This window comes from Lonchura striata, chromosome 9, assembly GCF_046129695.1.
Source record: "Lonchura striata isolate bLonStr1 chromosome 9, bLonStr1.mat, whole genome shotgun sequence".
Classification (NCBI taxonomy): Eukaryota; Metazoa; Chordata; class Aves; order Passeriformes; family Estrildidae; genus Lonchura; species Lonchura striata.
Window position 1 is genome coordinate 26,407,241 of NC_134611.1, and position 24,876 is coordinate 26,432,116.

At 39.8% G+C, this 24,876-nt stretch overlaps 2 protein-coding genes across 3 annotated transcripts in view; one reads left to right on the top strand and one right to left on the bottom strand.

Annotated features, from left to right (window-relative positions):
* The first annotated feature begins 863 nt into the window (after nucleotides 1–863).
* LOC110467785 (coagulation factor XIII B chain-like) lies at nucleotides 864–9,968 on the top strand. The gene is made up of 12 exons (XM_021525064.2): nucleotides 864–984; nucleotides 2,042–2,242; nucleotides 2,722–2,907; nucleotides 3,345–3,521; nucleotides 3,616–3,792; nucleotides 4,944–5,123; nucleotides 5,466–5,561; nucleotides 6,097–6,279; nucleotides 7,710–7,913; nucleotides 8,302–8,484; nucleotides 9,169–9,411; nucleotides 9,861–9,968. Exons 1-11 carry the CDS (start codon nucleotides 921–923, stop codon nucleotides 9,384–9,386), a joined length of 1,869 nt encoding a protein of 622 aa, XP_021380739.1. The 5' UTR covers nucleotides 864–920; the 3' UTR covers nucleotides 9,387–9,411; nucleotides 9,861–9,968.
* CFH (complement factor H) overlaps nucleotides 6,739–24,876 on the bottom strand; it is a 32,208-nt gene continuing 14,070 nt past the window's right edge. Inside the window, exons 8-24 of one of the 2 annotated variants that reach the window (XM_021525060.3) lie at nucleotides 24,640–24,840; nucleotides 23,316–23,492; nucleotides 22,783–22,959; nucleotides 21,717–21,893; nucleotides 21,387–21,560; nucleotides 20,062–20,244; nucleotides 19,239–19,421; nucleotides 18,525–18,707; nucleotides 17,100–17,279; nucleotides 16,506–16,712; nucleotides 15,666–15,842; nucleotides 14,854–15,030; nucleotides 13,754–13,930; nucleotides 13,107–13,289; nucleotides 12,228–12,428; nucleotides 11,777–11,971; nucleotides 6,739–7,199 (exon numbers count right to left, since the gene is read on the bottom strand). In XM_021525060.3, coding sequence (XP_021380735.2) covers nucleotides 7,189–7,199; nucleotides 11,777–11,971; nucleotides 12,228–12,428; nucleotides 13,107–13,289; nucleotides 13,754–13,930; nucleotides 14,854–15,030; nucleotides 15,666–15,842; nucleotides 16,506–16,712; nucleotides 17,100–17,279; nucleotides 18,525–18,707; nucleotides 19,239–19,421; nucleotides 20,062–20,244; nucleotides 21,387–21,560; nucleotides 21,717–21,893; nucleotides 22,783–22,959; nucleotides 23,316–23,492; nucleotides 24,640–24,840 — 2,963 coding nt within the window. In that variant the 3' untranslated portion in view covers nucleotides 6,739–7,188. Of the gene's footprint in view, nucleotides 7,200–11,225; nucleotides 11,634–11,776; nucleotides 11,972–12,227; nucleotides 12,429–13,106; nucleotides 13,290–13,753; nucleotides 13,931–14,853; nucleotides 15,031–15,665; nucleotides 15,843–16,505; nucleotides 16,713–17,099; nucleotides 17,280–18,524; nucleotides 18,708–19,238; nucleotides 19,422–20,061; nucleotides 20,245–21,386; nucleotides 21,561–21,716; nucleotides 21,894–22,782; nucleotides 22,960–23,315; nucleotides 23,493–24,639; nucleotides 24,841–24,876 lie in introns of those variants that run through there. The other variant, XM_021525061.3, reaches the window with a different exon arrangement.

Sequence of the window (24,876 nt, forward strand, 5' to 3'; positions counted from 1 at the left end):
TTTTTCTCTTTTGTAAACATTGCAAGATAGTGATGGAGCAACACAATGTTGTAAGGGTGAATTTAGAAATTCTGCCCTGACATTTTAAGGGAGGTGAGCTGTGAGTTTTTTCTTCCTATCAAATGAGCAATACATACAAGCATGCATCTCCTCTGGTTGAAGAGATTGTGTTCATCCCAGCATCCCTGCTCATTCTGTTCTCTTCTGCATTATCAGAATTGTATTTTCTCTGAGAAAGGCCAAGATAATGCAAACTATAAAATTATACCCTACTATTCCCAAATTTAAGCATTGTATCTCTAATAATGCTAAATCAACTGATAGCTATTAGTCATATAGGCGACTGTAAATTAGATTTGTTTTGTTTTGTTTAAAAAATAAACAAGGAAAGAGGCTTGCTGTATTCAACACAACTCGAACAGATAATAATAGTGGCTTTGTTGTTCATGTAGGAAACTCCAAAATTAGTAATATCTATATCATGCAACTGCCTGGTTTACTGAGACGCTAGGCTGGAGGATGGGGGAATTGTCTATTTCCTCTGATTTCAGCCAAGGTAAATAATGTGCTAAGTTTAAAGAATGCCCTTTAAACTTGGGACTCTGGAGGTTGTGACGGGAACAGTAATCAGCAAGCTTAAATTGTTCCATAAGTTCGTTGCCTGATTTCACTGTAAAATGATAAATTACAGGTGGCAAAGTGTGTCAAATGGAAGTAGAATCCTGCCAGTCTGGTGCTAAGGTATTTGGAGAAGTAATATAAATGAAAATAGTTTTTCCAGTGAATTAATTTGTTACAAAATACCATCGATATTACGGCATTTGTTGAATACCTTTGAAAATTCAGTTAATTATTTACAAAAGTAATACTTAGGGAGTTTTCACAGATGGTGGAAACTGCAGAGGGAGACAGTAAAGAAAATGAGATTTAAAAGCTGTTTTATCTTCCTAGTTATGGTGTGTTCAAAGCAACTCTTTGCAGAAGGTAAATACACTGAGTTCTATTGTACATTGAATCTAGAATATGCAGTCTTGGTAACTTAAGTACAATGTCTTTCATCTTTTTACTGAGTAAACACTGCTTTTTAAATTTAAATGCAATTCTGTTGTGACATGGCTGATTCCTATCTAAGCCTCAAAGCTGTAATATTGAAATGTTCAGGTGTTAGTACAGAAGAAATTTCTATAGGAATGGTGTACTATTAGAATATGTACCATTTGAAATTTTGTACTATTAAAAAAATTTGTCTTGAAGTGTCTTGGGGATTGAAGTATTTTTCAATTTGTTACAAAGCAAAATAGTTACATGGAACCTGCAGAAGTTAATGTGGGGTGGTCCTGCATTTTTTTTATCCCTATTTTCAGCACCAACTTCTTTTGGTTGCTGTTTTTTTGGGTTTTTTGTTTGTTTTTGTTTTGTTATTTTGGGGTTTCTTTAAGTAACCTAATGTCATATTCAGTGCTACTCTTTAAAAATATTTTCTCCTGTTACTGGGGATTGTTTTGGGGTTTTTTTTAATGGCCATCCTGCTTGTTATTTCCTTAATCTCAATTTCTTGTTTCTTTTCTGTTGACTGTTATTAAATTCCTTTTCTTAATCAAGCCTAACTCCTGCATTGCCTCCTAGCAGTTTGTCCTACTTTTTTGGTAACATTTTCTGAATTAAGGAGCTGAGGCACTGCTAATCCTGACACTTGTCACTGAATTTTACAGTAGGCATTGGTATGTTTGTGCAGCAAAGGGTTCTCATGCTTCTGAGCAGAGTAAAATAAAGGTGTCCTGCATCAGTTTTGCCCAGTTAACGTTAGGAGGTTTTATTCTACTGTTGATATTCTTGTGAATCCTAAGAGCAACAGCTAGTAAAAATTGTAGTATATCTTCATTTCAGCAGGTTATAAAAGGCCCTTCATGCTCATAAGTACTCAGAATTTTATTCTTTTTTGAAAGCCTGAATCAGCCAAGCTGATATTAGATAAATTAATGCAAAAACATTCATATCTGGGCTGAATTTTTTTGTGGGAAATATATTGATCTTTTTACAGATACACCTTGTGATTTGCCACAGATAGAAAATGGAAACCTTCCCCAGTACTATTACAGTTTCAAAAGATACTATTTCCCTATGCATAAAGGAAAAAAGCTCTCCTATTCTTGTATGGTTGGTTACACAACTGAAAGTGGGACTCAAGATGGAAGAATAACTTGTACAGCAAAAGGATGGTCTCCAGTGCCACGATGCTACAGTGAGTTAGCTTTATTCATCTCCTCATTGCTTCCAGCAGGAGCATTTCCTGGCTGCTTTTCCTGGGACATATCGAAAAAGAAGCAACATAACAGAAGGAATAAAATGTACAGGGTGCAATCAATTATTTATGTCAAGGCTACATAGGTTTACATATGGAATATTTTTACAATAATATATATTTTAAGGGCATTTACCCATTTATATATATTTTTTAATAAGAACATCAATTTTTCCAGTTTTCTTAGTCTGGGAAAACTATTAGTTTTCCCTAAGATGTATAACTTCTTGAGTCTCCCTAGCTCTAGATCCCTTGGTTGTATTCCATGTGGTTACCAGCAGTTTGATGTTTGATTGTTCCTTCAATAAGTCAAGAAAATCAGATTAGATCAGTATAGCTAGAAACCCCTTTTTTTTGCTTGCAGGAGAACTGAAAAATTCCATTCTTTCTTTCTAACCAAACTGTCGTCTTTCCTTCAGGACGATGTACCAAGCCTCTTTTGGAAAATGGCTCTTTTTACAGTACAGAAATGGACTTCAAAATCCATGAGAAATTGCAATACAAATGTAATCCAGGCTACCACACCCCAAGTGGTGCTACTGAAGATACAGTGCAGTGTCAGCCACAAGGATGGTCCTTCCAGCCAAGCTGTACTAAAAAACTTGGTAGTATTCTGTATTCTTCTTTCTAATCTATTGCAGAAGTATCTGATTCCACTCTCCTTGCTGTACCTGTAGGGCTAAACTGCCTCTGACAGGCTGTCATTTGAGAACTCCTAATGCAGGTTTTCAGCTGTACCACTGGGGGAAAAACTTGTCAGGTTTCACATGCTGCTGCTTTTGTGCATTTGTAAATATATGTAAAAAATGATATCTCTAAAATGAATCAGTAGAGATTAAATCACACAGTTTCAAATAAATCCATTCCCATACGAACTTTCTGTTCCAAATGATGAGTGGAAAACTTGTGCCAGCAACTGCATTTGTATTTATTCATTATTTTGCGTGGGATTGGCCGCTTTTGAGGCGTATCTAAGGGAAACTTTGGAATACTCACAACAAAAAGAGCGGTTAACATCCTGCCTGTGCTTTGTTCTTTTGAGAGTCGTGCCGGGTGCCGCGGCTGGAGCACGGCAGCTACGCCGGGGCGGCGCAGGAGGTGCGGCTGAACGGGACGCTGCGCTACCGCTGCCGGCACGGATACCGCGCCGCGGCCGGCAGCGCCTCGGACACGGCGCTGTGCCTCCAGCACGGATGGGAGCTCCCCCCCAGCTGCACCAGTAGGTCACCCTCGCTGCACCTCATCCCCTGACACATAAACATCACCTGCTGCAGGCAGCCTGCCGCCTTTTCACTGCTCTCTTGTCTTGCCAGGGGTAACTTGCTCCACTTTGAGCGAAGTAGCTCATGGAGGTTTCCATCCTGTGAAGAAAGCCTATGAAGAAGGAGATGTAGTTCACTTTTTCTGTGACAAACATTATTCTGTCACTGGATTTGACTTAATTCAATGCTATAATTTTGGGTGGTATCCAGACCCTCCAGTGTGTGAAGGTACCTTGTTTTTATAGTTTTACTGTGTCAAATTCTCAGAGAAAAGCTCTCACCTTCTTTCAAGAAATGCTTGAGGGTTTGTACCAGTTTGTAGCTAACTGTAAATCAAGTGTTAGTCAAAGAGCAGGGAGCCAAGACAGCAGGAAGGGGAGCAATGGTAATTGGAGCTACATTTCAGTGAACTCTAACAGCAGGGCAGATACTGTCTCTTACTGTTGCCTCTCCGAGTTGTATCCCAGAGAAGCAGGAATCAACAGTTACAGGGAATTTTTTAGACGTTGAAGCTCAATAAACTGTTCAGAATACATGAAGGGTTAGCCAGGCCTGCTTAATCCTGCCTTTTGGGATGAGGATGTACTTCTTGAGAGGCATCAAAAATAAAATTTGTAGTAAGGTCCTCCTTAGCTTGTGGTACTTTTCAGAGCTGTACAGCTTCCCCAGACTTTACTTGTTTTGAACAGAATTAATGAAAATATTTTCCTGAGGACAAAAGCACACCTTTAGCAATTGCTATCACTTTCCCAGTCACTGGGGGCTAATGTAAAGAAAATTCCAAAAAAATGAAAGGTGAACCAGTTGAGATGTAGAACAGAGCAGGAAGCAGCACAAAAAACCTTTACTACAGCTTAGACTCCAGCCCTGTGTTTATTCTCATGACACAGCAGGAACTTTTCTTGAGTGAGTGCAGAGAAGGTGGAGATGCTCAGGAGGACAAAAACAAGGCCTAAATCTACTTTTGAGGATACAATAATCACAAACTTAATTTGGAGATAGGAAATGGACTATGATTATTTCTTCTTCTGTAGCATTAGAATTAATACATAATCTGCTTTAAATATTATATGAATGAAGTGTATGGGAAATCTCTATTTCCTGGAGTCCTACAAAGAACATTTTATTAAGTCTCTGTGGAGAAATTACAAAATTGTTTATAGCAGTACAATGACACAGTACTTCTATTTTATATTTTTGGAATGCAAAATCACTTGTTTGTTCAGTCTCCCATTGTATTAAGAAAATTTTATTAAGAAATTATTCTGGCTTAGCCAAACTAAGCCTTTTGAGTGATAGGCTTGCATTGTATATGGTAAGCTTAATTGTGTACATGGCTTTGGTAAGACAGAAAACAATATACAGTTTTTTATTTTCAGACATAAAAAATAAATGTCCTCCACCACCACTCCATGGCCACATGGATGGCTACATCAGCACAGCCAGGAGAACATATCATAATGGAGACAAAGTTCGTGTACAGTGTACCCTGGAAAGGAGAAGTTCTGAGGAAATCCAGTGTGAAGGAGGAAAATGGACATCACCCTCTACCTGTATTGGTGAGTTACTTCTGTGAAGGCTGGCAACTGAACTGAAACGATTCTTCAACCCATGCCTTAAATTTCTGGAAAGTCTCAATTTCTATGTCTGCAAAACTGTTATCCTTCCTATCTTAAAAGGCTTGAGAGGCAAAGTGCTGTATATTTTGCAGGAAATCCATGGTTCCCAGATTAAAAAGGATGAGTAGGTGAATTCAGCTGCCACCTGTAACATCTTCCCTTAGGGTTCACAATAATCACTGGGATTATTACATTTTATAGTGTATGATGTCTGTCTGTTTTAGTACTTTAGAATGAGCTGTTTCTGTGAAAACTGGCTCTGAGTCTCTCCTATTGTTACAGGAACTGTGGATAAACAGGAATCTGGGACAGCACCACCACCACTCGAGGCAGATGCAGAAATAAGGGCAAGCCAAACACATCACAGTGAAGATATGAGTAGGTGAACATTGCTCTTTTATTTAAAAAGGACTCCAAAATGCAACTATAGGCATTTTATGACTACTTTTATTCTTTTGCTATGGGACAGTTCCTTATTCTTGAATATGCTTGCATGGGCTACAGATGTCAATGTAGCCAATAAATAAAAGGCCATTGTTGCTTATTTCTAAATTACACCAATAATCTTGCTCTGTATTTGTAATTTTATTTCATACAAAGCATTTACTTTCAGTCATTTTATACCCTTTAATATTATTTGGACATGCAAATTCATGAGTATTTTGTTGTTCCTTTGATTAATACTTCTAATGAGGCCTTTTTGAACCACACATAGATGAAACATTCAAAGTAACAAATCAGATGGTCTGTGTCACATAAAAAGAACTAATCTGTATTGAGTCAAGAAACAAAAGTAGGCATAGATGTAAAGTGTAGGGGGAAATAAAATGCATGTCTGCAATTCAGAAAGGCAGGTGTTAATATGTTGTAATTGAATCAAGATCTAATTGCCTCTCTCTCTATCCCATATCAGAAATGCAGCAAGACTGTGCCTCTCCACCTGTGATTAAAAATGGTGCTGTCCTGGGCCCATTATTGGAAAGTTACAAAAATGGTTCCTGGGTAGAATATGGTTGTCAGCATTACCACTTTTTGGATGGGCCCAGTACTGTTTATTGTGACCATGGAAACTGGACAGAACAACCAACCTGCTTAGGTGAGTCTTGGAAGAAAAAGCAAGGTTTGTCATATGTAATATAAAAAGGGAAGATTGGAAGGAACCTCTAAATAATCTTTTCATTACCATCTTTTTTATTTGAGTTAATAAAGATTCCAGAAATATGAGGATGAACCAAAAATAAATTTTTAGCAGGCCTCTCCTGCTGGGTATCCTCTGACCTGTTCTTAAAACTACCCAATTAAATAGATTCCTCTGTTTCCTGAGTGAGCTATTTTAGTATCTTGCTGTTTAGTATCCCTGTTTCCTGGGAGGATTCTCCAATTTCTTTTCTCCATATTGTCCATTCAGTTAATTTCTTTCTGTCTTTCAATAGATGATTAGAAGGAATAGTGTGGCCATTCCCAAAATGGCTTTTAGATACAATTAACAAAGAATTAGCAATGTCTTCTTGGACTTTTGTTTTTAACCTTTTAGGCTTTTTATTTTTTTTAATGATGTGTCTTTATATCTGTTGGTTCATCCTGTTGTGGACTTTCAAATCTTTCTGTGCTGCTTTTATGTATGCTGCTCAAAACAATGCATAGAACTCTCACTAGAAAATTACCAGTGCTATCAGGAATACAAAAAAGAGTTGTTTATCTTTCCTTCCTTCCTCTAATGAAATAATTACATTTTACTAACATCCGTTGTTAAATTGGCTCACCTTTCAGTTTGTAATCTACAGAAATTAAAATACACAATCAGTTCAGTTTTAATTGCATATTTCTAAATGAACAGAAGTTACCTCATCTAGACTGAAAGGTCCAGGTCAGCATTTTTGGATCTGAGTACTCAAATTTTAAAAAATCCTGTGAAAGAATGAAATCTCACTTCCTGTGAGCATTATTTGTCTCTTTAGCATCCCAAGAAGCCCATCATCCTTTTCATGTTTTCTGAGATTTCTTTTCAACACTCACCTAAAGAGACCAGAAAGAGCACATGCTGATGTTAGCTTCAGGAAAATTCTAGGGGAATTTGGTGTTACCCTGCTGTCACCAGACTGCCAGTAACTGAGTTATCCTTGCCTTTCCCTCAGCAAAGCATCATAAGGGCCTTTATCAGCCAATGATTCTCATGGAACTTGTAGAAATTTATTTTTGTAGGCTTTATTGACATTGAACAGTGGTTTCAGAAGTTAATGAGGTTAATCATCTAATGGAAAGCTACACTCCCCTACGTGATCCTGGCACTGGGTTTTAAGAACCTGTCAGAAAGTATCTATTCCTTTTGCATGTGTTTGATTTTTGTTGACACTTCAGACCATTTCTTTCCATTTGCATTTTTTATGTCTCTGTAGTTCTTTGTCTTGTAATATTCAGAAGCATTCTAGAACTATTGACTTGGGGTTCTCTTTCTTCACTCCTACAAAAGGGAGCTAAGAAACCAGCTAAGGTGGCTTTTTATTAAAATACATTTTTATTTCCTAGAACCATGTACTCTTAATGTAACTGATATGGACAGCAACAACTTAACATTGAAATGGAGACGGGAAGAATTAGTTTTCCTCCATGGAGATCTCATAGAGTTTGAATGTAAACAGGGATATAGTTTTCTCCAGACTGCCATAACATCTCCTGGGAGGACACAGTGTGACCATGGCAGACTGAATTATCCAAAATGTGTTATTCAAGGTAAAGCAATAATTTTTTAATTGTGTTTTTAATTAATCAATCTTAAACCTATTTAGAAATTGTTTGCTTTGCTTTTAGTGTGGGACTGGAGCCTGTTGTAAATAGTCAGTGCTTAGGCTTCAACAATACAGATGCACAAGACTTCAACAATACAGATGAACAAGACAACACAGTTGTTGAATACAGCCAAGCTTGGAAAAGTGATATACCTCCCTTTGCTGTGCAAGGCTGTAGAAAGGAAGGGGAAGCTCTGCTCTGAGCCCAGTAAACTGCAAGCTCTGTAGAAAGAGAGCTGTAAAAAGAAAACCTTCATGTTCATATAATTTAATTTATGATAAAGCAGTCAATTTGTTAGTCTTATTCTCAAATGTTTTTATTGTTATTGCAGCTGCTACAGAAAAATGTGGCTCTCCACCCTCTATTGCAAATGGAGTTCTTACTCTCCCAGCACTGCCCCAGTATGACAGTGGTTCATCAGTTCAGTATATTTGCTCTGACTATCATTTTATGCAAGGCTCTGATAGAATCTCCTGCTCTGAAGGACAATGGACCTCACCACCAGTTTGTATAGGTAGGTGTGACAAACAAGATAAAGCAGCACTTATTTATCTATATAATTCATAGCCTTAAGGACCAGCCTGGAAGGGCCATCTAGTCCAACCCCCTGCAATGGGTAGGGCTGCTCAGAGCCCTGCGCAGCCTGACCTTGGCCTTTCCCAGGAGAGGTGCAACCCACTGCCTTTCTGGGAAAAGGGAAAATGGGAAAAACTGTACCAGTGTTTTACCACTCTGTTTGGTGGTAGTGTCTTCCTTATGTTTAGGCTGAATCTACCCTTTTGTAGTTTAAAACCATAACCCCCTTGTCCTATTGCTCCAGTCCCTACTGAAAAGTCTGCCTTCATCTTCCCTATAAGCCCCTTTTAGGTTCTGGAGGTCTCCCTGGATCCTTCTTTTTGCTAGGCTGAACAACACCAATTCTCTCTAAAATCAGATCCTTACAATTTATAAATTGAGTATTGTCAGCTAGAACTTTTGAAACTCAGTTTTGGTGTCTTCAGTGACATATGAAAGTTTTAATAGAAGTAAGTTAAGCTCATCTGGTGTTTTTTTTTTTTTTTTTTATTCCTTAACTATGATATGCCTGCAGTATAATAAGACAATAGGAAATAATTTACAGTTTTAGTGTAGCCTGGTCAAAATATTCAGTTCCAAAAACAATCCATTTATTAGCACTGATCAAATCTCTCTTTTTTAGAGCCATGTACTTTGTCAAAAACTGAAATGGAGAAAAATAATGTGCTACTGCAAGCATTCTATGCAGACCAAGATTACTTTTACCACGGGGATTATGTTGGATTTTACTGTAAACAGAACCATTTTGGAGCAGAATCTGGCACAACTTTATTTCAAGTACAGTGTAAGAGAGGACAGCTGGCATATCCAAGGTGTGTTGAAAGAGGAAAGCAAGTATGAACTTGAGGAAAGCTTTATAGGAAAGGTATGTGCATGTTCTTTATCTCTTATTAACAGGTGAATTAGGGTGGCCTGGTGTTCTACAGGTCACTCCACTCAGCTCTGGGAAATGAATGTTGAGTCTGAGCTGGAGGGGGAGGGAAGGGAAAGGCCTTTGTGGGATGAGGATGAGCAGTGCAGCACAGGGATGCAATATTGGCATACACATGATAAAAGCTGGAGGAAGGAATTGTACATCTTAACAGCAGTCATGTCTCCATTTCACAGGTAAGGAGCCTCTAAAGGGCTGAACTTGAGGAAAAACATAAAACAGAAAGTATAAAAAAAAGTTTTTAAAAGATCTGTAAAACTACTTAAAACTTTAAAATATACAAATTTACTAAGGAGTTAATTTTTTAAAAACTATTTTAAGAACAATAAAATCCAAGTACTTGGTATGATTTTCTATAACACTTAAATATTGATACTCTTAAGGTTCTGCCTGAGAACAAGTGTGACTACAGCTGTGAAGAAAATCCAGCAATATGGACAATGTTTGCCTTGCATCTATTTTAGTCTGTTTTAATAAAAAAGCCACTCTCAGGTTGTCTTCTCTCTTTCATGTCTAAACTTATCTGTCAGGTGAAATCATAGCATTTATGGTGCTGCGTATAGGTTTCCAAGGCTTTTACAAGAGTTACATGAATGAATAAGACAGAAAAAGAAATTAAAGCATTCAGGAATAGACAAATTCTGCTTATTTGGTCAAAACCCAGACAAGCAATAGGTGGAAAAAAAGGCTGATAAAAATACTTTACACAGTGCATATAACAGGAATACCCTTCCTCTTACAGAGCAAACTGGAGCAAAAGGGATTAGAAGGCCCTTGTTGGAATAGCTGTTGGAAGTAGAATTCATTTACTCCCATCACTTCCTCTGGATATACACACAACACTGGCTCTGTGGCTGTAAGCACAGGACAGGATGAGGGGGATTGCAGACATGATGGTAGCATCTTGTTGATGAACTTTGAGGCAAAGAAGGCACCAAACACTCAAGCTTCATGTGGGGCTGCTGCCACTAAATCACCTGCCTAGTGACATGCCACATTTTCTTACTGATTGTTTTAATTGGAGAGTAGCAATAGACTACCATCCTGTGACCCTTGATGTCCCTTGTAACTGCCACTGAGCTTGAGTTTTTCTAACATTATCCATAGATGCCACATCAATGCCATGGACAGCTCACCTTAGTGCCTGTTTTTGCCTCAGTTCCCTGTACATTGATTTCTGCTTCAGAGAGACTATGAAGTCTCTGATAAGTCAGTCCAGGTAGATGTGTTTTTCTTCCTGAAGATGAGTAATCTTGTGCTTGCAGGATTCTGTGCTTCAAGATCTATAATCTTTTCTGGACTGGTAGGACTCCCAAGTAATGCCATCTCCTCTTTTTCTAAATAAGTCAAAGTCTGCTCCTCTAAAGTGAATGATTTGTACTCTGGTAGTTGCTGTTTTGTCTCCTTTCTGAATCAAGGAGTGCATTAGCACATGGCTACCACAGCCAGGCTGCCACTGATTTCCACAAGCACTTTTTCCTTGCTTGTGAGGAGCAGATGTGGCTGGGGGTGGCACAGACTGGCCTCTCCAGGACCTGGACCAGGAACTAGTCCCCCCTTTAACCTAGAAATCCCAATTACTTGCACCCCAACATCTTGCCTTTGCAGGCAAGTTCCCCAGAAGAACTGGTTCTGACTAGAAACTGCCTCGAGTTATTCAAAGGAGAGTCCATTACTTGTTCTTTCTGCTCAGGCAGTCAGGACACTCACCCCATACTAATTTCCAAGCAAGTCTATGGAGAAGAAGATAGGATCAGACAAGGTCAAACATGCTTTTTGTATTGATAATCAAATTAACTGTCAGCTTTAATTCTTGTCTCAGTATGCCATCAAAGCCAGCCTGTTTTCAGGCCACAGTTGTTAATAAAATAACAGTGAGAGCAGTATAGAATGGATAAAATGTAAGCAACAACCCTTCGTCTGCATAAAATGTAAATACATTTACAAAACTAGATCTAATATGGATAATATGCAAAGACAACCATCCAGTAATAAAAACAAGAACAAATTCCAAGACAGAACATTGGCTAAGCTGCAAACAAAGCACAGCAAAATGGGAAACACCAGGAAAAGTTGAGATCAAGTCAGAAGGTTGGTTAAGGGCTCTGTCATTGCCACAGCTGGGCTCTCTCATGTCATTTCCTTTTACTATCCTTCTGTGTAAAGAGAAAAAAAAAGGGGAAAGGCATCAATACCAATCCTGACAGACCCCAGGGGCTCCTCAGAGCAGTGAATAGGAAATTTCAGCAGAACTGCCTCCTGCAACTCCTGCCCCATGTCTCTGGCAGCAAGTACTTACACTGACACACAGGATATTGAATCACTCCATCCAGGCACTGCGCTCTGAATTTCTCCTTCTGGGAAACCTCCTGGTACCAGCGCTTGCACATGAACACAACAGAGTCCCCTGAGTGATAGTGAGGGCTTGACTGGCTGGATGACTGCAACTGAATATTGTTCTTTTCCATAATGTTCCTGTTCAGGGAGCAGTTCCCTGCAAAGAAATAATGCTGTTATTTGCCTGTAGATGTCACAGTGGACAACTGATGCTCTGTTGGCACCGTCTGTGAGTGCCCTTTCCCCAACAGTCTCCACAGCTCAAGTGTGCTGGGCAATGACTTCCTGGGAGCACTGCCCCTCTATTCCTGCAGCTTCCAGGAGGCTCCCACACCCTGGCTCCCACACAGTGCTTCCCTTCAGCACTGAAAATGCAACAACAGAGCAGCAAAGCTGAAGAGGGGATGACTTACTTCCCAGTGTGCACCGTGGGTATTTCAATGTCCCCTCCACACACTGGACTCTGAAGTTGGGAGTACTTGGATCTTTCAAATATCCCTGTTTACAACGGAATTCAATATAGTCACCCGATGTGGAGTACAGCTTGGCTTGTCCAACCCATTTCAGCTCAATATTGTTGCTGTCCATATCTTCTTCTGATGCTGTACAGGCCACTTGAAAAAGTCAGGAGAAGAGCGTCAGTACTTCATACAGACACACCACATGTAACTTTTTTGCCCCCCCTAGAGCCTACAGAAGTTCTTCACATCAAAAAAATACTTCCAAGTGTGCTCTGACCCTCTGTTATTTGCAACAGAAAAGACATTCACATCCAAACTAAAGGGGAAAAAAAAGTCCTGAGAGAAGCCATGTCACATGGATAGTCACACAGGGCAAGAATAAGCACATGTGGGGAGCAGACCAAACACCGGTGGACTTCCCCATATATTTTTTTGAGAGATCTCTCCTTCCCTTCTGCTCAGTACTTCTCTAAGTTTGTTTTCTCATCACAAAGGAACCCCTGGCTTTCCCCAGCACTGCCACTCATTCAGACCCATCCTCCTGGCTCACAGCCTGCTGGGTGGAGCCATGGCCCCAGCCCTAGAGCACTCGGGCACTCTGCACAGGTGATGAGGGTTCAGCCAACTCCCCTTCTGTGGACCTGTTGGAAGCAGAGGGGACTACACAAACTGAATTTAAGCAGAAACTCCTTTGAGACAAAAGGAGGACTCACTGCCATTCTGCCCTGCCAGCATTCTGGCCCCAGCACCAGTGCTGCCCTCAGGGTCTCAGAAGAAGAAAAGAGGAGCAGTCACACAGCCTTTGGCCACCCAGCACATGCTTCAACCTACCCAGACAAACTGGGGGGCTTGTCCACTGCCCGTTAAGACAGGTGATTGTTGAAGATCCTTTCAAGATATAGAAATCCGGGCATTTATATTCCACAGTATCACCTTGTTGATATTCTTGCAAGGGGAAGACAAGAAGCTCTCCACTTTGAATAGCTGGAGGTGTGCCACATCTCCCACCTTGGCCTGAAAGAAATTTCCCAATCAGAGAGGAAGTTCAACTGCAGAGAAGGTCTGGTCAGAAATACCACCCACACTATGTTGGCACTACTCAGAGAAGCAGAGGAAAGCAGAGAGAAAACCAAAAAGCTGGCAGGAGCAAGACTTTCTCATTTCTCCAATGTTCAGGCTTGCAGCTGCCAGCTCACCCCCTCTGAGCACAGCTTAAGTGCTTGCAGCTGTCTGCAGGATTTAATCTTGTCCTGCATAAGGTGTGGCACTTGGCCCTCTTGAGTGAAACCACCTGGGTCACTCAGCTTGGTAAATTCATCCCATTTGAACAGAGACCTGGGAAATGGCCTGCCTTGTCCTGAGTGTGCCAGAGCCAGGGCAGCTGTACACTGTGAGGGCACCGAGATGCTAAATGACAATGAGGCAGCTTTATGATACTATCACTGATGCGACTGGATAGAGAGAGAGAGAGAAGTTACCTTTGCATGTTGGCGGGTCTGTCCAGGTCCCATTTTTGCACGCTACAGTGGAAGTCCCAGTCATCTTAAAATTTTTCCAGCATTGATACTTTGCAGTCTCCCCAGGCATATACCTGGACTTTCTAATACCATCAATCCTACCACCAGCAATTTCTGGAGGAGGATTACATGACACATCTGAAAAGAGACACAGCTGCAGTCACCTTTTCAGTTAAGACCTCCACCTATACAACCAGATGTGAAAGGAATTAGCCTTGTTACAATTTCTGTGACCTCGGGTTGGTCAGAGGAGTTCACCATGGGGAAAGCAATGATATGTGGCAGTGGCAGCAGAACACTGTTTGGGACTCTCAGGAAATGGCAGTGTCAATAGGAGTTTCTAGAAAAAGCCAGTGTTTCTGTACTTATGCACAAGAAGCACATCAGCTCCCTGGGGAGCCCTGGTCTTCCTGGAAACCACAGGGGCAGCAGGCAAACTGATTCCCTGCTGAAGTGCAGAGCTCTGGAGGGCTGGCCAATGCTGGAGGAGCCTGTCAGCGTCTGCTGCTCAGGGCTGGGCAAGCACAGCCAGCTCCATGGAGCTGTGCTCACCCTGCAGCAACAGATTGAGATTGGGAACACTGGAGCACAGCTCCTGAATGTTCTTTGTCACAGGAACAATCCTTCCACTTCCATGGCCCCTAGCAGATCTTACATGGTTTAGATCTGGGTCTCTGCTAGGGTCTGCATTGGTCAGTGTGGAGCACTGCAGAAGAGCTGCTTCCATTCAGCTTTGAACATAAGAGAAGCCCTTACATGTCTGTCCACTGAAAGTCACTGAAGTTGTGGGCACTGGGGAAATACCAACAGCATACAGGAGAATGACAGAGCAGCACATTTTAGGCCCTGCTGCTTCAGGAATATTTTTGCTATTGATGGAAATATTCCCTGTATCTCTAGAAGCATCAAGTTTAATTAAAATTCTGTGTAAGGAAGCAGTAGCAAGTTCAAAGTTGGAGTAGCCAAAGAAAACAAGTAAAAAAGGCAAAGTCTTCAGAGTATTTTGATAGAGAACTGGTTGCCTCTACACTAACAGGCAAAGTGAAAGCACAGATTCTTACCTCTGCAAACTGGTGGTTGTGACCATTGACCATTTGAACAAAGGATGTAATTTCTACCCACCATCTGAAAATTCCTTTCACACTGATAGTGCACCCTGGCACCGGGCAGGTACCTGTCCTGAGGAGCGCTTGCAATGCGCGCATTGGGGATTTCAGGCGCAGCTCCACAGCTGACATCTGGAAAGAGAGGAGTTTGTAGTGAGCCACAGAAAATTCACACAGCATGGCATTCCAGAGCTCCTGGTGAGCAAAAAGCACTTTGAGTAATGCACACCATTTTCTACGGGTAGAAAAAGAAGGTTAATTCTGATATATTATATGGTTTATTCTGCAGTGCTTCAGCATCCAATATTGTTTGCCTAAAGAAACTAAAAAGAGAGGTCACAGAGACCAGCCAGCTGTGCTGCGCAGCATCCTGTGCCACCAGTTTGGAGGGTGGCATGATTTATTTATTATTTGAAAGTGCCTGTCAGCAACTGACATGCATAGAGATGTGACAATAAGATCTATTGCCCTACAGTTATCTGCTCCTTTGTAGCCAGGATGCTGCAGGATTCCTCCATAATGTCTGCCTGCTTGATTTCAAGAGAGGTGGGATTTGGCTACCAGCTCCAGCCCGCAGGGCTTTGCTGATCTACCCTACTTGTTGTTTTCCAGAAACCAGAAAAATAGGTGTGTTAGCAGCCCATTCAAAGCAAGTCACCTGCTGGCTTTATTGGCTGACTCACCTGCATGCCCAAGTAAAAATTATTTTAATTCACAATGTGAAATGCTAAGAAGGATCATGGACTACTTGGAAGTAGAACCTATACCTTCACAGAAGGGTGGTGCTGTCCAGTTTCCCTTCCTGCAGATAATTTCAAGGGAACCAACAATCAGGAACCCTGAATCACAGTGGTATTGAATTGTTTCTCCAGGCTCATAAGATTCCTTCTGTCTGCCTTCAAAGTGAGCATTGGCAACTTTGGGAACACTTCCACATGGCATTTCTGAAAAGATAACAGAAATCTGATGCTTGTGCTACTGTGATACACATTGAAGAAATGTACTTTTTCCATCAAACAGGTGCTTTAGAGAGCTATTTCTAACATCGGCATAGTCATCTGCTAACAGTGGATTACATAATTATATAATTATAGTTAGGTAATAAATGTATAAAAGGTATATGTGTGTAAATAAATGTATAAAATGTATACAGAAGAATAAATAAGTCATTCCCCCAAATATAGACTTCAGCTGCTGAAACACTCCAATTCTGTTTCTAAACATGCCAGAAAGTTTTACTTGAGGCTTTTGGCCCTTGCTACACTGATGTGATTTCCATCCCTGAGGCACCATAGCAACTTTAAGTCACCAATGAACTCTGTAGAAAAGAGATCCTTGGATCATGAGGATATGCCTAGGACTTATCTGGCAGAGATATGAACTGAACAAAGACTACAAGAATATGAAGGAATATTTAAAAACTAAGCTGCATTAAGAAAGTCAGTTTTGCATCCAATGAGGATTGTTCTGAAGACATCCATGATAGATTTCACAGCAAAATATGGAGTAGAAAAATACACTTTTACTGATCTACCTCCAGTTTAAAATTCCTTCATTTTCATTGCTAAATGCACTCCAAAAAAAAAAAAGGAAATTTTTGATATTACCCAAGCATGAAGGAGTTGCAGTCCAATTTCCCATAGAGCAATTTATTTCTGTTGGTCCATTTAACATGTATCCAGGACGAGAAACATACTTAAATCTAGCACCAGGCAGATAAATTGTTTTCCCTTCTCTTTCAATTCTTAAGTTTGGATTTTTCAGCCTGGGGGCATCAGCACATTCTACAGATTTTGGTGAGAAACATGGTCTTTCTAAAAAACAACACAGATAAACAATAATGCAAGACAATATTGCAACTGTAATCAAGTAATAAATAATTTATAGTATACAGGACATTATTTAAGGCCCCCAGTCAAAACTGAGACTTTGTTATGCAACATACTAAACAAAAAAATAAGCACACAGCTCTTGAGGGACTACCTGAAAATTGTATACACCATCTCAGATAAGTCTGTGTGAATGAATAAACTGCAGTTGTTTGCACCCTATTTAGCAACTTATGTTCTACTGCTTTCCTGCAGTTCCCTGTCCATGGTAATCTTAGGTAAGTAACAGCAGCCTCTTGCTCATGATGACTGCAAATAAGCAACTCAGGTATTCATAACAAAAAAGATGGAAAAAAGCATGCCAGTACTGACCCACACAGTAAGGTGGTGATTGCCACTTCCCTTCTATACAGGTTATTTCCTTTGTACCGATGAGCTCAAAACCATCACGACATGAAAAAGATGCTTTACTCCCATTCCTGAAGTTTCTTCCTACTGTTGTCTGCTGAGCACCAGGCACCTGAGGTGGAGGTGGGCACACACTCTCCTCAGCTAAGTTCACATAGTCATGGTACAATAGAACAAAGAGAAAGTGTAGCAGTTCAGCAGAGATTACAACACAAACAACTAAGACAACACTGGTGCTAGAAAACTCCAATAGCTGTCTCAAGCTTTAATTAATACTATGATCATTTTGTTCTGCTTCAAAAACAGCAGAGCTGCCTTCAGCTGCTCATATGCTTTCAGAGTCATAGAAAAGACTGACACATAGACAGTCACAGCTGTCTACACCAAGCTAAGATGGAGTTTGTTGTAGTCCCTCCTTTCTCACAGCTGCACACTCCTGTGTGCTTTTCCTGTTCCTCTCTCTATAATGAACTATTTTAGGAAAACTGAACCAATGTCTGGAGTTTTGTTTTTTCTTCAGACTAAGCTGACAGAGCTAAATGACAAAGCTAAAATAAAAGAAAAAAAATAGGCTAAAATTTTTCCACTCCAAGGATGAAGGATTCTTTCTGCCAAAGGAAAGAAAAAGGGAGAGAATGAGGTAGATCTAGAATGAGGACAGAGATAGGAGGAGTCTTCCAGAGCTTGGTTTCTTGTTTCTAGTGGTTCCAGAAAGTAACTAAGGTAGGGACAGTGATTGTAATATTTTTCCCACTTTCAGGCATAATTTCTCATAAATCTGATATAACCAAAGCAAGGAATGAGGCAATGGTTGTTTTATAATCATGCTTTCTACAGACAATATGCTGTTCTGCCATGCATAAAGGCAGCCCTGAAGACTAGTGTGTGACCAGACCTCTGGTGTGTGTTACATATGGGCAGCCTTCTCTGGGTCTGCACTTTTTCACTGGCCAACTCAGCTTTTTTCTCATAGTTTCACTAGGAAGCAATTGGAAAAACAGAGGAAAAACATAGAATAGAAAAACTTTGAAGGTTTAGAGGAAATAAAGAAACTCCGATTGGAGCTTGAACTATGTGCTCTCTGTTTTGCATGAGGGTAAATCCCTTTTGAAGAACTGAGCTTAAATTTATCATTGCATATTTTCTCACATTAGAAGTGCCAGTGACAACCATTCCAATTGTCAGAGCAGAGAGCATTAAGTCTGCCTTACTAAAGTGGTGCATCTCTAAACCTAGTTAACTGCTCCAATGATGGCACAACTACCCTTTAGCATATGATCAAGTAAACATTTCTATTTCAGCCTAGTGATACTGCAATGCTAAGAATCCTTAATAATGAGTATTTATCATGCCTGCATCAAAAGAAATGGTGCAAATGTAAGAACACACCTGTACATGCAATCTCTGGTGTCCATCTCCCAGACACACAAGTTGCCTGTTTAACATTTTCGTCATCTGATGTACATTTGTAATTTATAACTTTATGGAACCCAGTCCTCCTTTTTGACATGGGATACTGGCCAGAGCGCACCAGCACAACATACTCTGGAATCACACATTGAGGGGATGCATCTGAAAAAAAATAAAAAGACCTTAAAAAATAGATTTAGATCTGACAATATATGCTGATGAAGATGTCATCAGTTATACAGAAGTTCAACTGAATTTGAGGAAGAACTTTACTGGATGGCTGCTTGAGCAGGAAGATTGGACCAGGGAGGTTGGACCACTGTGGTCCCTTCCTTACTCATTCTATTATTTGGTGACAAGGACTAATCCACATAAAAGTAGTTAGGGTGGAACAAGTGCAACACATTGTGGCTATTAACATTACTTTTAATTCCTTTAAATAATTGTCTTGGCAATTGCCACTGGGCAAATCCTATTTCCTTCCCTTTACAAAGCTGTAGTTAGAGTCTTTCCAGGATGAAAGATATACTTCCATTTAAGAACAGTAAATTAAAACCACTTAGTTTTGATGCATTAAACTATAGCATGTCTGGCTACATACTGATGGCTGAAGTCCATTTTGTATACAACTTAGTCAAATTTTGTATACAACTATGTTGCACTCACATCTGAAGTATTATGGAAACAGATTACCAGCACAAACAGGTAAAGGCTTCCATTCTCCATTAAGACATTTTATTTTCATTTCCTCAGTATTGTCAGAGCCTGGTTTACATCCACAAGTTACTTCATCCCCATGTGAATACTGGTCCTGGTCTGCCTCATGCAGGACAACATTTGGGATAGAGGAAGGTGATTTACAGGGCACTTTGTCTTCTGTTGAAAAGAGCAGAGGTGTTCCACAATAATGCAGGAATCACAGATCAATAATTGAAAAAACTTAAATAAAAAAAACTATACTTGCATTTGGTGAACCAAACCTACACCCACTAATTGTAGCAACTAAATTTCAACACAGCTGGGGGTACTTATATCTTTTAGCCAGTTTTCAAAATTGCTTTTCTGACTTTTCCCTTCTTTTTCCAACACTGGCATGATCCACAGGTAGTTTCAGTTGACAGTACTTTCCTAAACTGTTGGTACATAAGCCATAAAGAGTAAGGAAAACTTCAATTGATTCAAATTACCTGAATCACTGATTCTGAACAGCCAAAATTATAATTGATCATACACCTGCACATTTGTAATGTGCCCTTTCAGTTAGGATTATTACAAGAACTGAAAACCATTGAAAGGACTGCAGAGCTGTCACCTCTCTGTGAGAACTGCACTTCCTGCTTTGGGCTGGCACTACTGCAGTAGTGACAGCACAAGGTAATGGCTTGTCATGCAATTTTATTTTATTACTTTGAACAGAACATTACATCTGCAAATACATATTTTTAATTGTGGAAATATCTATGAGGTAATAGCCTGCAGAGGATTACTTCTCAGAAGTAAGAGCTGTGTAGATTACCAATGCAAGAGGGAAGAGATGACCACTGTCCATCAATACATTCTATTTCCTTTGATCCAACCAACTTAAAATCGCTGTTACATTCATACTGCTTTCTGTCCCCATGCTGGTACTGTTCCACAGAGCCGTCAACAATACTTCCACTGGGAATTTCCGGGGGAGGCCCACAGCCTTTGACACTCACTGAAATCAAGAGATCAAGTCTATGCTCTGAACTCAGTACTTCCACCACAGTTATATGTTAAGTACAACAGAAAACAAATTGAATGTGTCAATTAAAGTGAAGGAAAAATCAGTGGAATGGGTTAAATAGGTCATTGATTTATGCCTTCAAATATCTGGATTCATGCTGGGCTGGAGATCACAAACAGATACATGTGACCAGGCTCACTCTTGTCTCTCACTTCCATGCACTGTCAGTGCCTGCTCTGAGAAAAATGGTTGATAAAACTAACCCAGTTTTAAGGGAAAAGAAAAAAAAGGTTATAAGAATAATAACTTCAGTATTCTTAAAAGACAATAAGAAAATTGACAATTCTGCAAGGAATAACCTATATCCTAAAAATGACCCAGCAAAAAAAAATACCAAAACCAAAACAAAAGCACCCAAACCCCCCCCCCACCGACACAGAGTGTGTGCAGTGAGTGAAACACCTATTAAGGGAGCTTAGAATGTCCCTGAGCTAAAGAGTCATAAATATGAAATAGACTTGCTTTTAAATGCAAAAGAATGTCAGCAAAAAGAAGGATGACAGAGTAAAAGTCACCAAAATAGTGACTGAGTGGGAAGAAAGGGAGGTCCCTTTTTTCTCTCAAGCTTTGTGAAAGACGATGCACCTCATAAGAGGGCTCAGCACCAGCACAAGAAGCTCTTCTCGGATGCCAGGAAGTTGTGTACTAAGTTAAGAATGCTAAGTACAGGGATACATGTTTTTCCTTCTGTATGAATATACTCATACAGAAGTATCTTTCATACTGTGAAAGAATTTCACAGGAAAATCCTTCAATCCTTCACTGGTTTTCTTTTTTTTTTTTTTTTTTTTTGGGTCTAGCTGTGTCACATCCAAAATGATTTTTTCCTTAAATTTCATGTGATTAGGAAAAAAAAGAGCACAGGATGCAATATCTGATGGGTATCAATATTAGGCAATGGCAAAACTAGGACCTTTGGAATATAGTAAGAGAGGACACTACTCAAATTAATCACTGCAATACTGCACATGATTTATGAAGTTGTGCACAAATTTTCAAACATTAAAGTCAATAATCTGATTAACATTTTGTTCAAGCCATTTACCAGCTCTGTTTCAGTATTGCAGCATTACCTTGACACACTGGTGGTGATGGAAACCATCCAAAGTGGTAGCACTGAGTAGAGGCAGATCCCACCCTTATGTAGTTTTTTGCACAGGTAAATTTCACAACAGCTCCACTGTGGTATTTACCCTCTTTGGGAGAGAAATCTCCATTGCTCAATGGCAGCAGCGCACATTGAATTTCTATAGAGAAAAAATATTTTAACATATAGTGGACAACCTACAGAAAGTACATGAAACACTACTGGTTAGAACAAAACCAAAGGAAGGTTTAAAGAAAAAAGGTTAACAGAGTATATACAGAGAATGACATTGATTAGCAAACACAGAAGTATTCACCATGACACTGGGGTTCTGGACTCCATTCTCCATTTTTGCCACACATTGTGCTATCAGTTGGCATGTTATTTGTAGTTTTATATCCCTCCAAACATGAATACTCAATTGTATCCTCAGGCATGAACACAGTTTTTTTTGTGTGGTGAATCAAAATGTCCCCTGGTGCTTTACATGATTCTGTAGAATAAAACAAAGTTAGTGTATTTAGTTATCCAGAAACACTGCCCTTTGGAAGCATCATCCCTGTATTTGAAACATCAATAATTCTGCATTGTCAGAATATTACTGTAGAATATGCAGCATATTCACATATTATCTATTGCATTAATATTCCAAAATTTGTCTAAAAGTAATATTTAGGGTAAATATTTCTTCCTTAGATGAAAATATTTCCTTTTACTACATATTTTTATTAGTATTATCATTATTATTAATTTAGTTTTTTTTTTTAAATTTTTATTAATTTAGGTTTTTAATTTTTATTAATTTAGGTTTTTTTGTTTGTACTGCTGTTCCCATGGTCAGCTGTGAGTCAGAAAAAAGCCACAAAATTGTAGGTAAAGGTAGTCTGAAATAAAAGGACAAGATAAAATAGCAGCTGAAGTTGGTCAAAATTATGACCAACATATAACAATACAAGATTAAGTCCCTTACTGTACTACACCTATGTTCAGGAGAGGAAGGAACTTTGAATTAATGAATCCTATTTGTCTCTAGTTTGGTCACATAACGTCCTTAGCGGAATGCCTCAGTTCACAGACATTGCTTCATAAATTGGGAGTAAATTTGGGCAAGTGTACCTTGTATCAGGTAAGAACCACTGAAGAGGTCAGTGATTACCATTAACTCAGTGCTAAAGAGATCCAAAAAGATCCTTTACATTTTCTTGGAGCCTTGGAGAGGTTAATCTCTGGAGGATCAGCGCTCTGAGTGTCCCTCTGCCCAGTAAGAAACCCTTACAAACCAAGGTGACAAATCTCTGAGGCCAGGGAACACCACAGAACACCATGTCCACAGGACACACTGGTGACAATGACAGGGAGCTCTGAAACCTTTAGCTACTTACTGATGCACTTTGGAAGTGGAGTCCAGCCACTCTCTTGGCACTGTGTGTGTCCCGTTTCTTGTCCTTCTGGAGTCACAAAGCCAGCGTGACATTTATACAGGATCTTCTCTTTTAAATTGAATGTTCCCCTATATGAGTTCAAATAGCCATTCTCAAAATTTATATTGTGGCACTTTTCTGAAAGAGAGAGACAAGATTTCTTCCAAGTAAAGCACTGCTAAACTACATGCATAAAAATCAGAACAGAAGGGTGACAATAGAAGCAGCAGTATGATTCATAAAATTGTTTAATACATGGTCAATTGAATACATTTTTAATTCCATACATTGTTAATACATAATACTTAATATGTTATTTAAATGAATGGAAGCCTTGCTTGGATGTTTCAGTCCTATATTCTGAGAGAAAACTTTTGTAATATGTTAAATTCTTTACTGCTAAATCATTGTGAAGGAGAGTCTTCATTTTCAGAAATTACTGCTACAGCAAATAGTTTAAGATAGAAACCTCTCCAAAATACAAGCACACTCACTTTTACGGGTACATCTCGGAGGAGGTGCCCAGCCATCCCTTGTGCATGTGACCTCTTCATGCTGAGCCTGGTAGTTGTCATAGCAGACGTACCTGGCACTCTCACCTTCCTTGTAAAAATCGTTCCAGCTGCGGTGTAGGAAATAACCGTTTGCCAGCTCTCTGATGGAACATTTTTCTAAAGAAGGAAGCAAAGTACATTTAACCACAAAAATTTCTACAGCAAGAGCTGAGGGAAATTAATCCTTAAGAAGTGTTACTAACAAACAGGCCTCCAAGCACCTTTCTGTAGCCTTGTATCACAAAAAGACACTCGTGTGCAAATTTGAATGAAAGCATGTTTTGTGCTTCTCACATCAGTTTGGTCTGGTATGTCTCTAAAATGTTGGTGTATGCTCAGAGAGAACTCCAGCATTTGTCTCCAGGAGATTTTATCACCTCTGTGGAAGAGCGGCAGCCTCTCAAACCAGCTCTAGAGATTTTAGCAACAGCTTAGCATGCTGGCTCTAAGGCCTCCTGTCCCCAAAAGTCCAGATATAAGGCAGATGGCTAAAGAAATGTTATACTGTGTTATCTGAGTGCCTGCTCCTTTCCTCCAGGCAGGGCTCCTAATCTCCTGCACTGAGCACCACTCCACTGAGGGCAACAAGGAAAGAGCAACCTTTTGTAATCCACTTTTGTGCCCTACCAGTAGGTAGGAACTTTGCTGTGACTAAAGATGTGTGAGAGGAGGCCTCATCTCGCTGCTTTAGATTAATTGTAAGTCAAATTAATTTTAAATCTGAGTTAGTGTATCTGGTTCTCTTACTGTTACCCATGATCCATTTCAGCTTATTACAAAAGCGTGACACCTTTTCAACTCTAAAATATAGTCTTCCAAAGGGATCAAGCAATGCTTCTCAGAGAGGATGAAGACTAAGTGCCAAAGTGCCCAAGCCACAGAAGGGAGAATATATTTACATTGAGTAGAAACCATGTGTGCAGCTGTAGTGCAGATGAAAGTGTATGCTTTCATGTTTCCCAGAAGCCAGAGAAGAGGAAGGTTTACTATATATTTCTTACTCTTATGAATATTTTCAGGAGTAAACAATCTTCAAAATCCAAAAGCATAATTTCAAAGGTGACACTTTGTGCTCTGCAAATAGGAAGACAGTCTGTGTGCAGTCCCAGGGGTCACCTAAAGCATTTGACTTTCAGCAACTGTGTTGTCTTGTGTTCCCTCAGAACAAATTCTGCTGCACAGATCTTTGATAACCAAACCAGTATAACCACTGCTGCACAGATCTTTGATAACCAAACTGAGTATATCGTGGAAATGTACTTACTCAGGCATTTTGGCTCTGGAAACCAGCCCCTTTCAGAACAGGTAATTCGAAACCAGTAATCTCCAGTGGGGGTTGAATAGCCTTCGAGGCAGTAGTAATCTACAGTCTGTCCAAATCTTTTCGGAAAGTAATAGTTCCTGTAGTTCTCATATGAATAACTAAGCTTGCCATTTTCTATAAGTGGGTAGTCACATGGTTTCCCTTGAAACAGAATGGAACAGCAACAATATCAACACA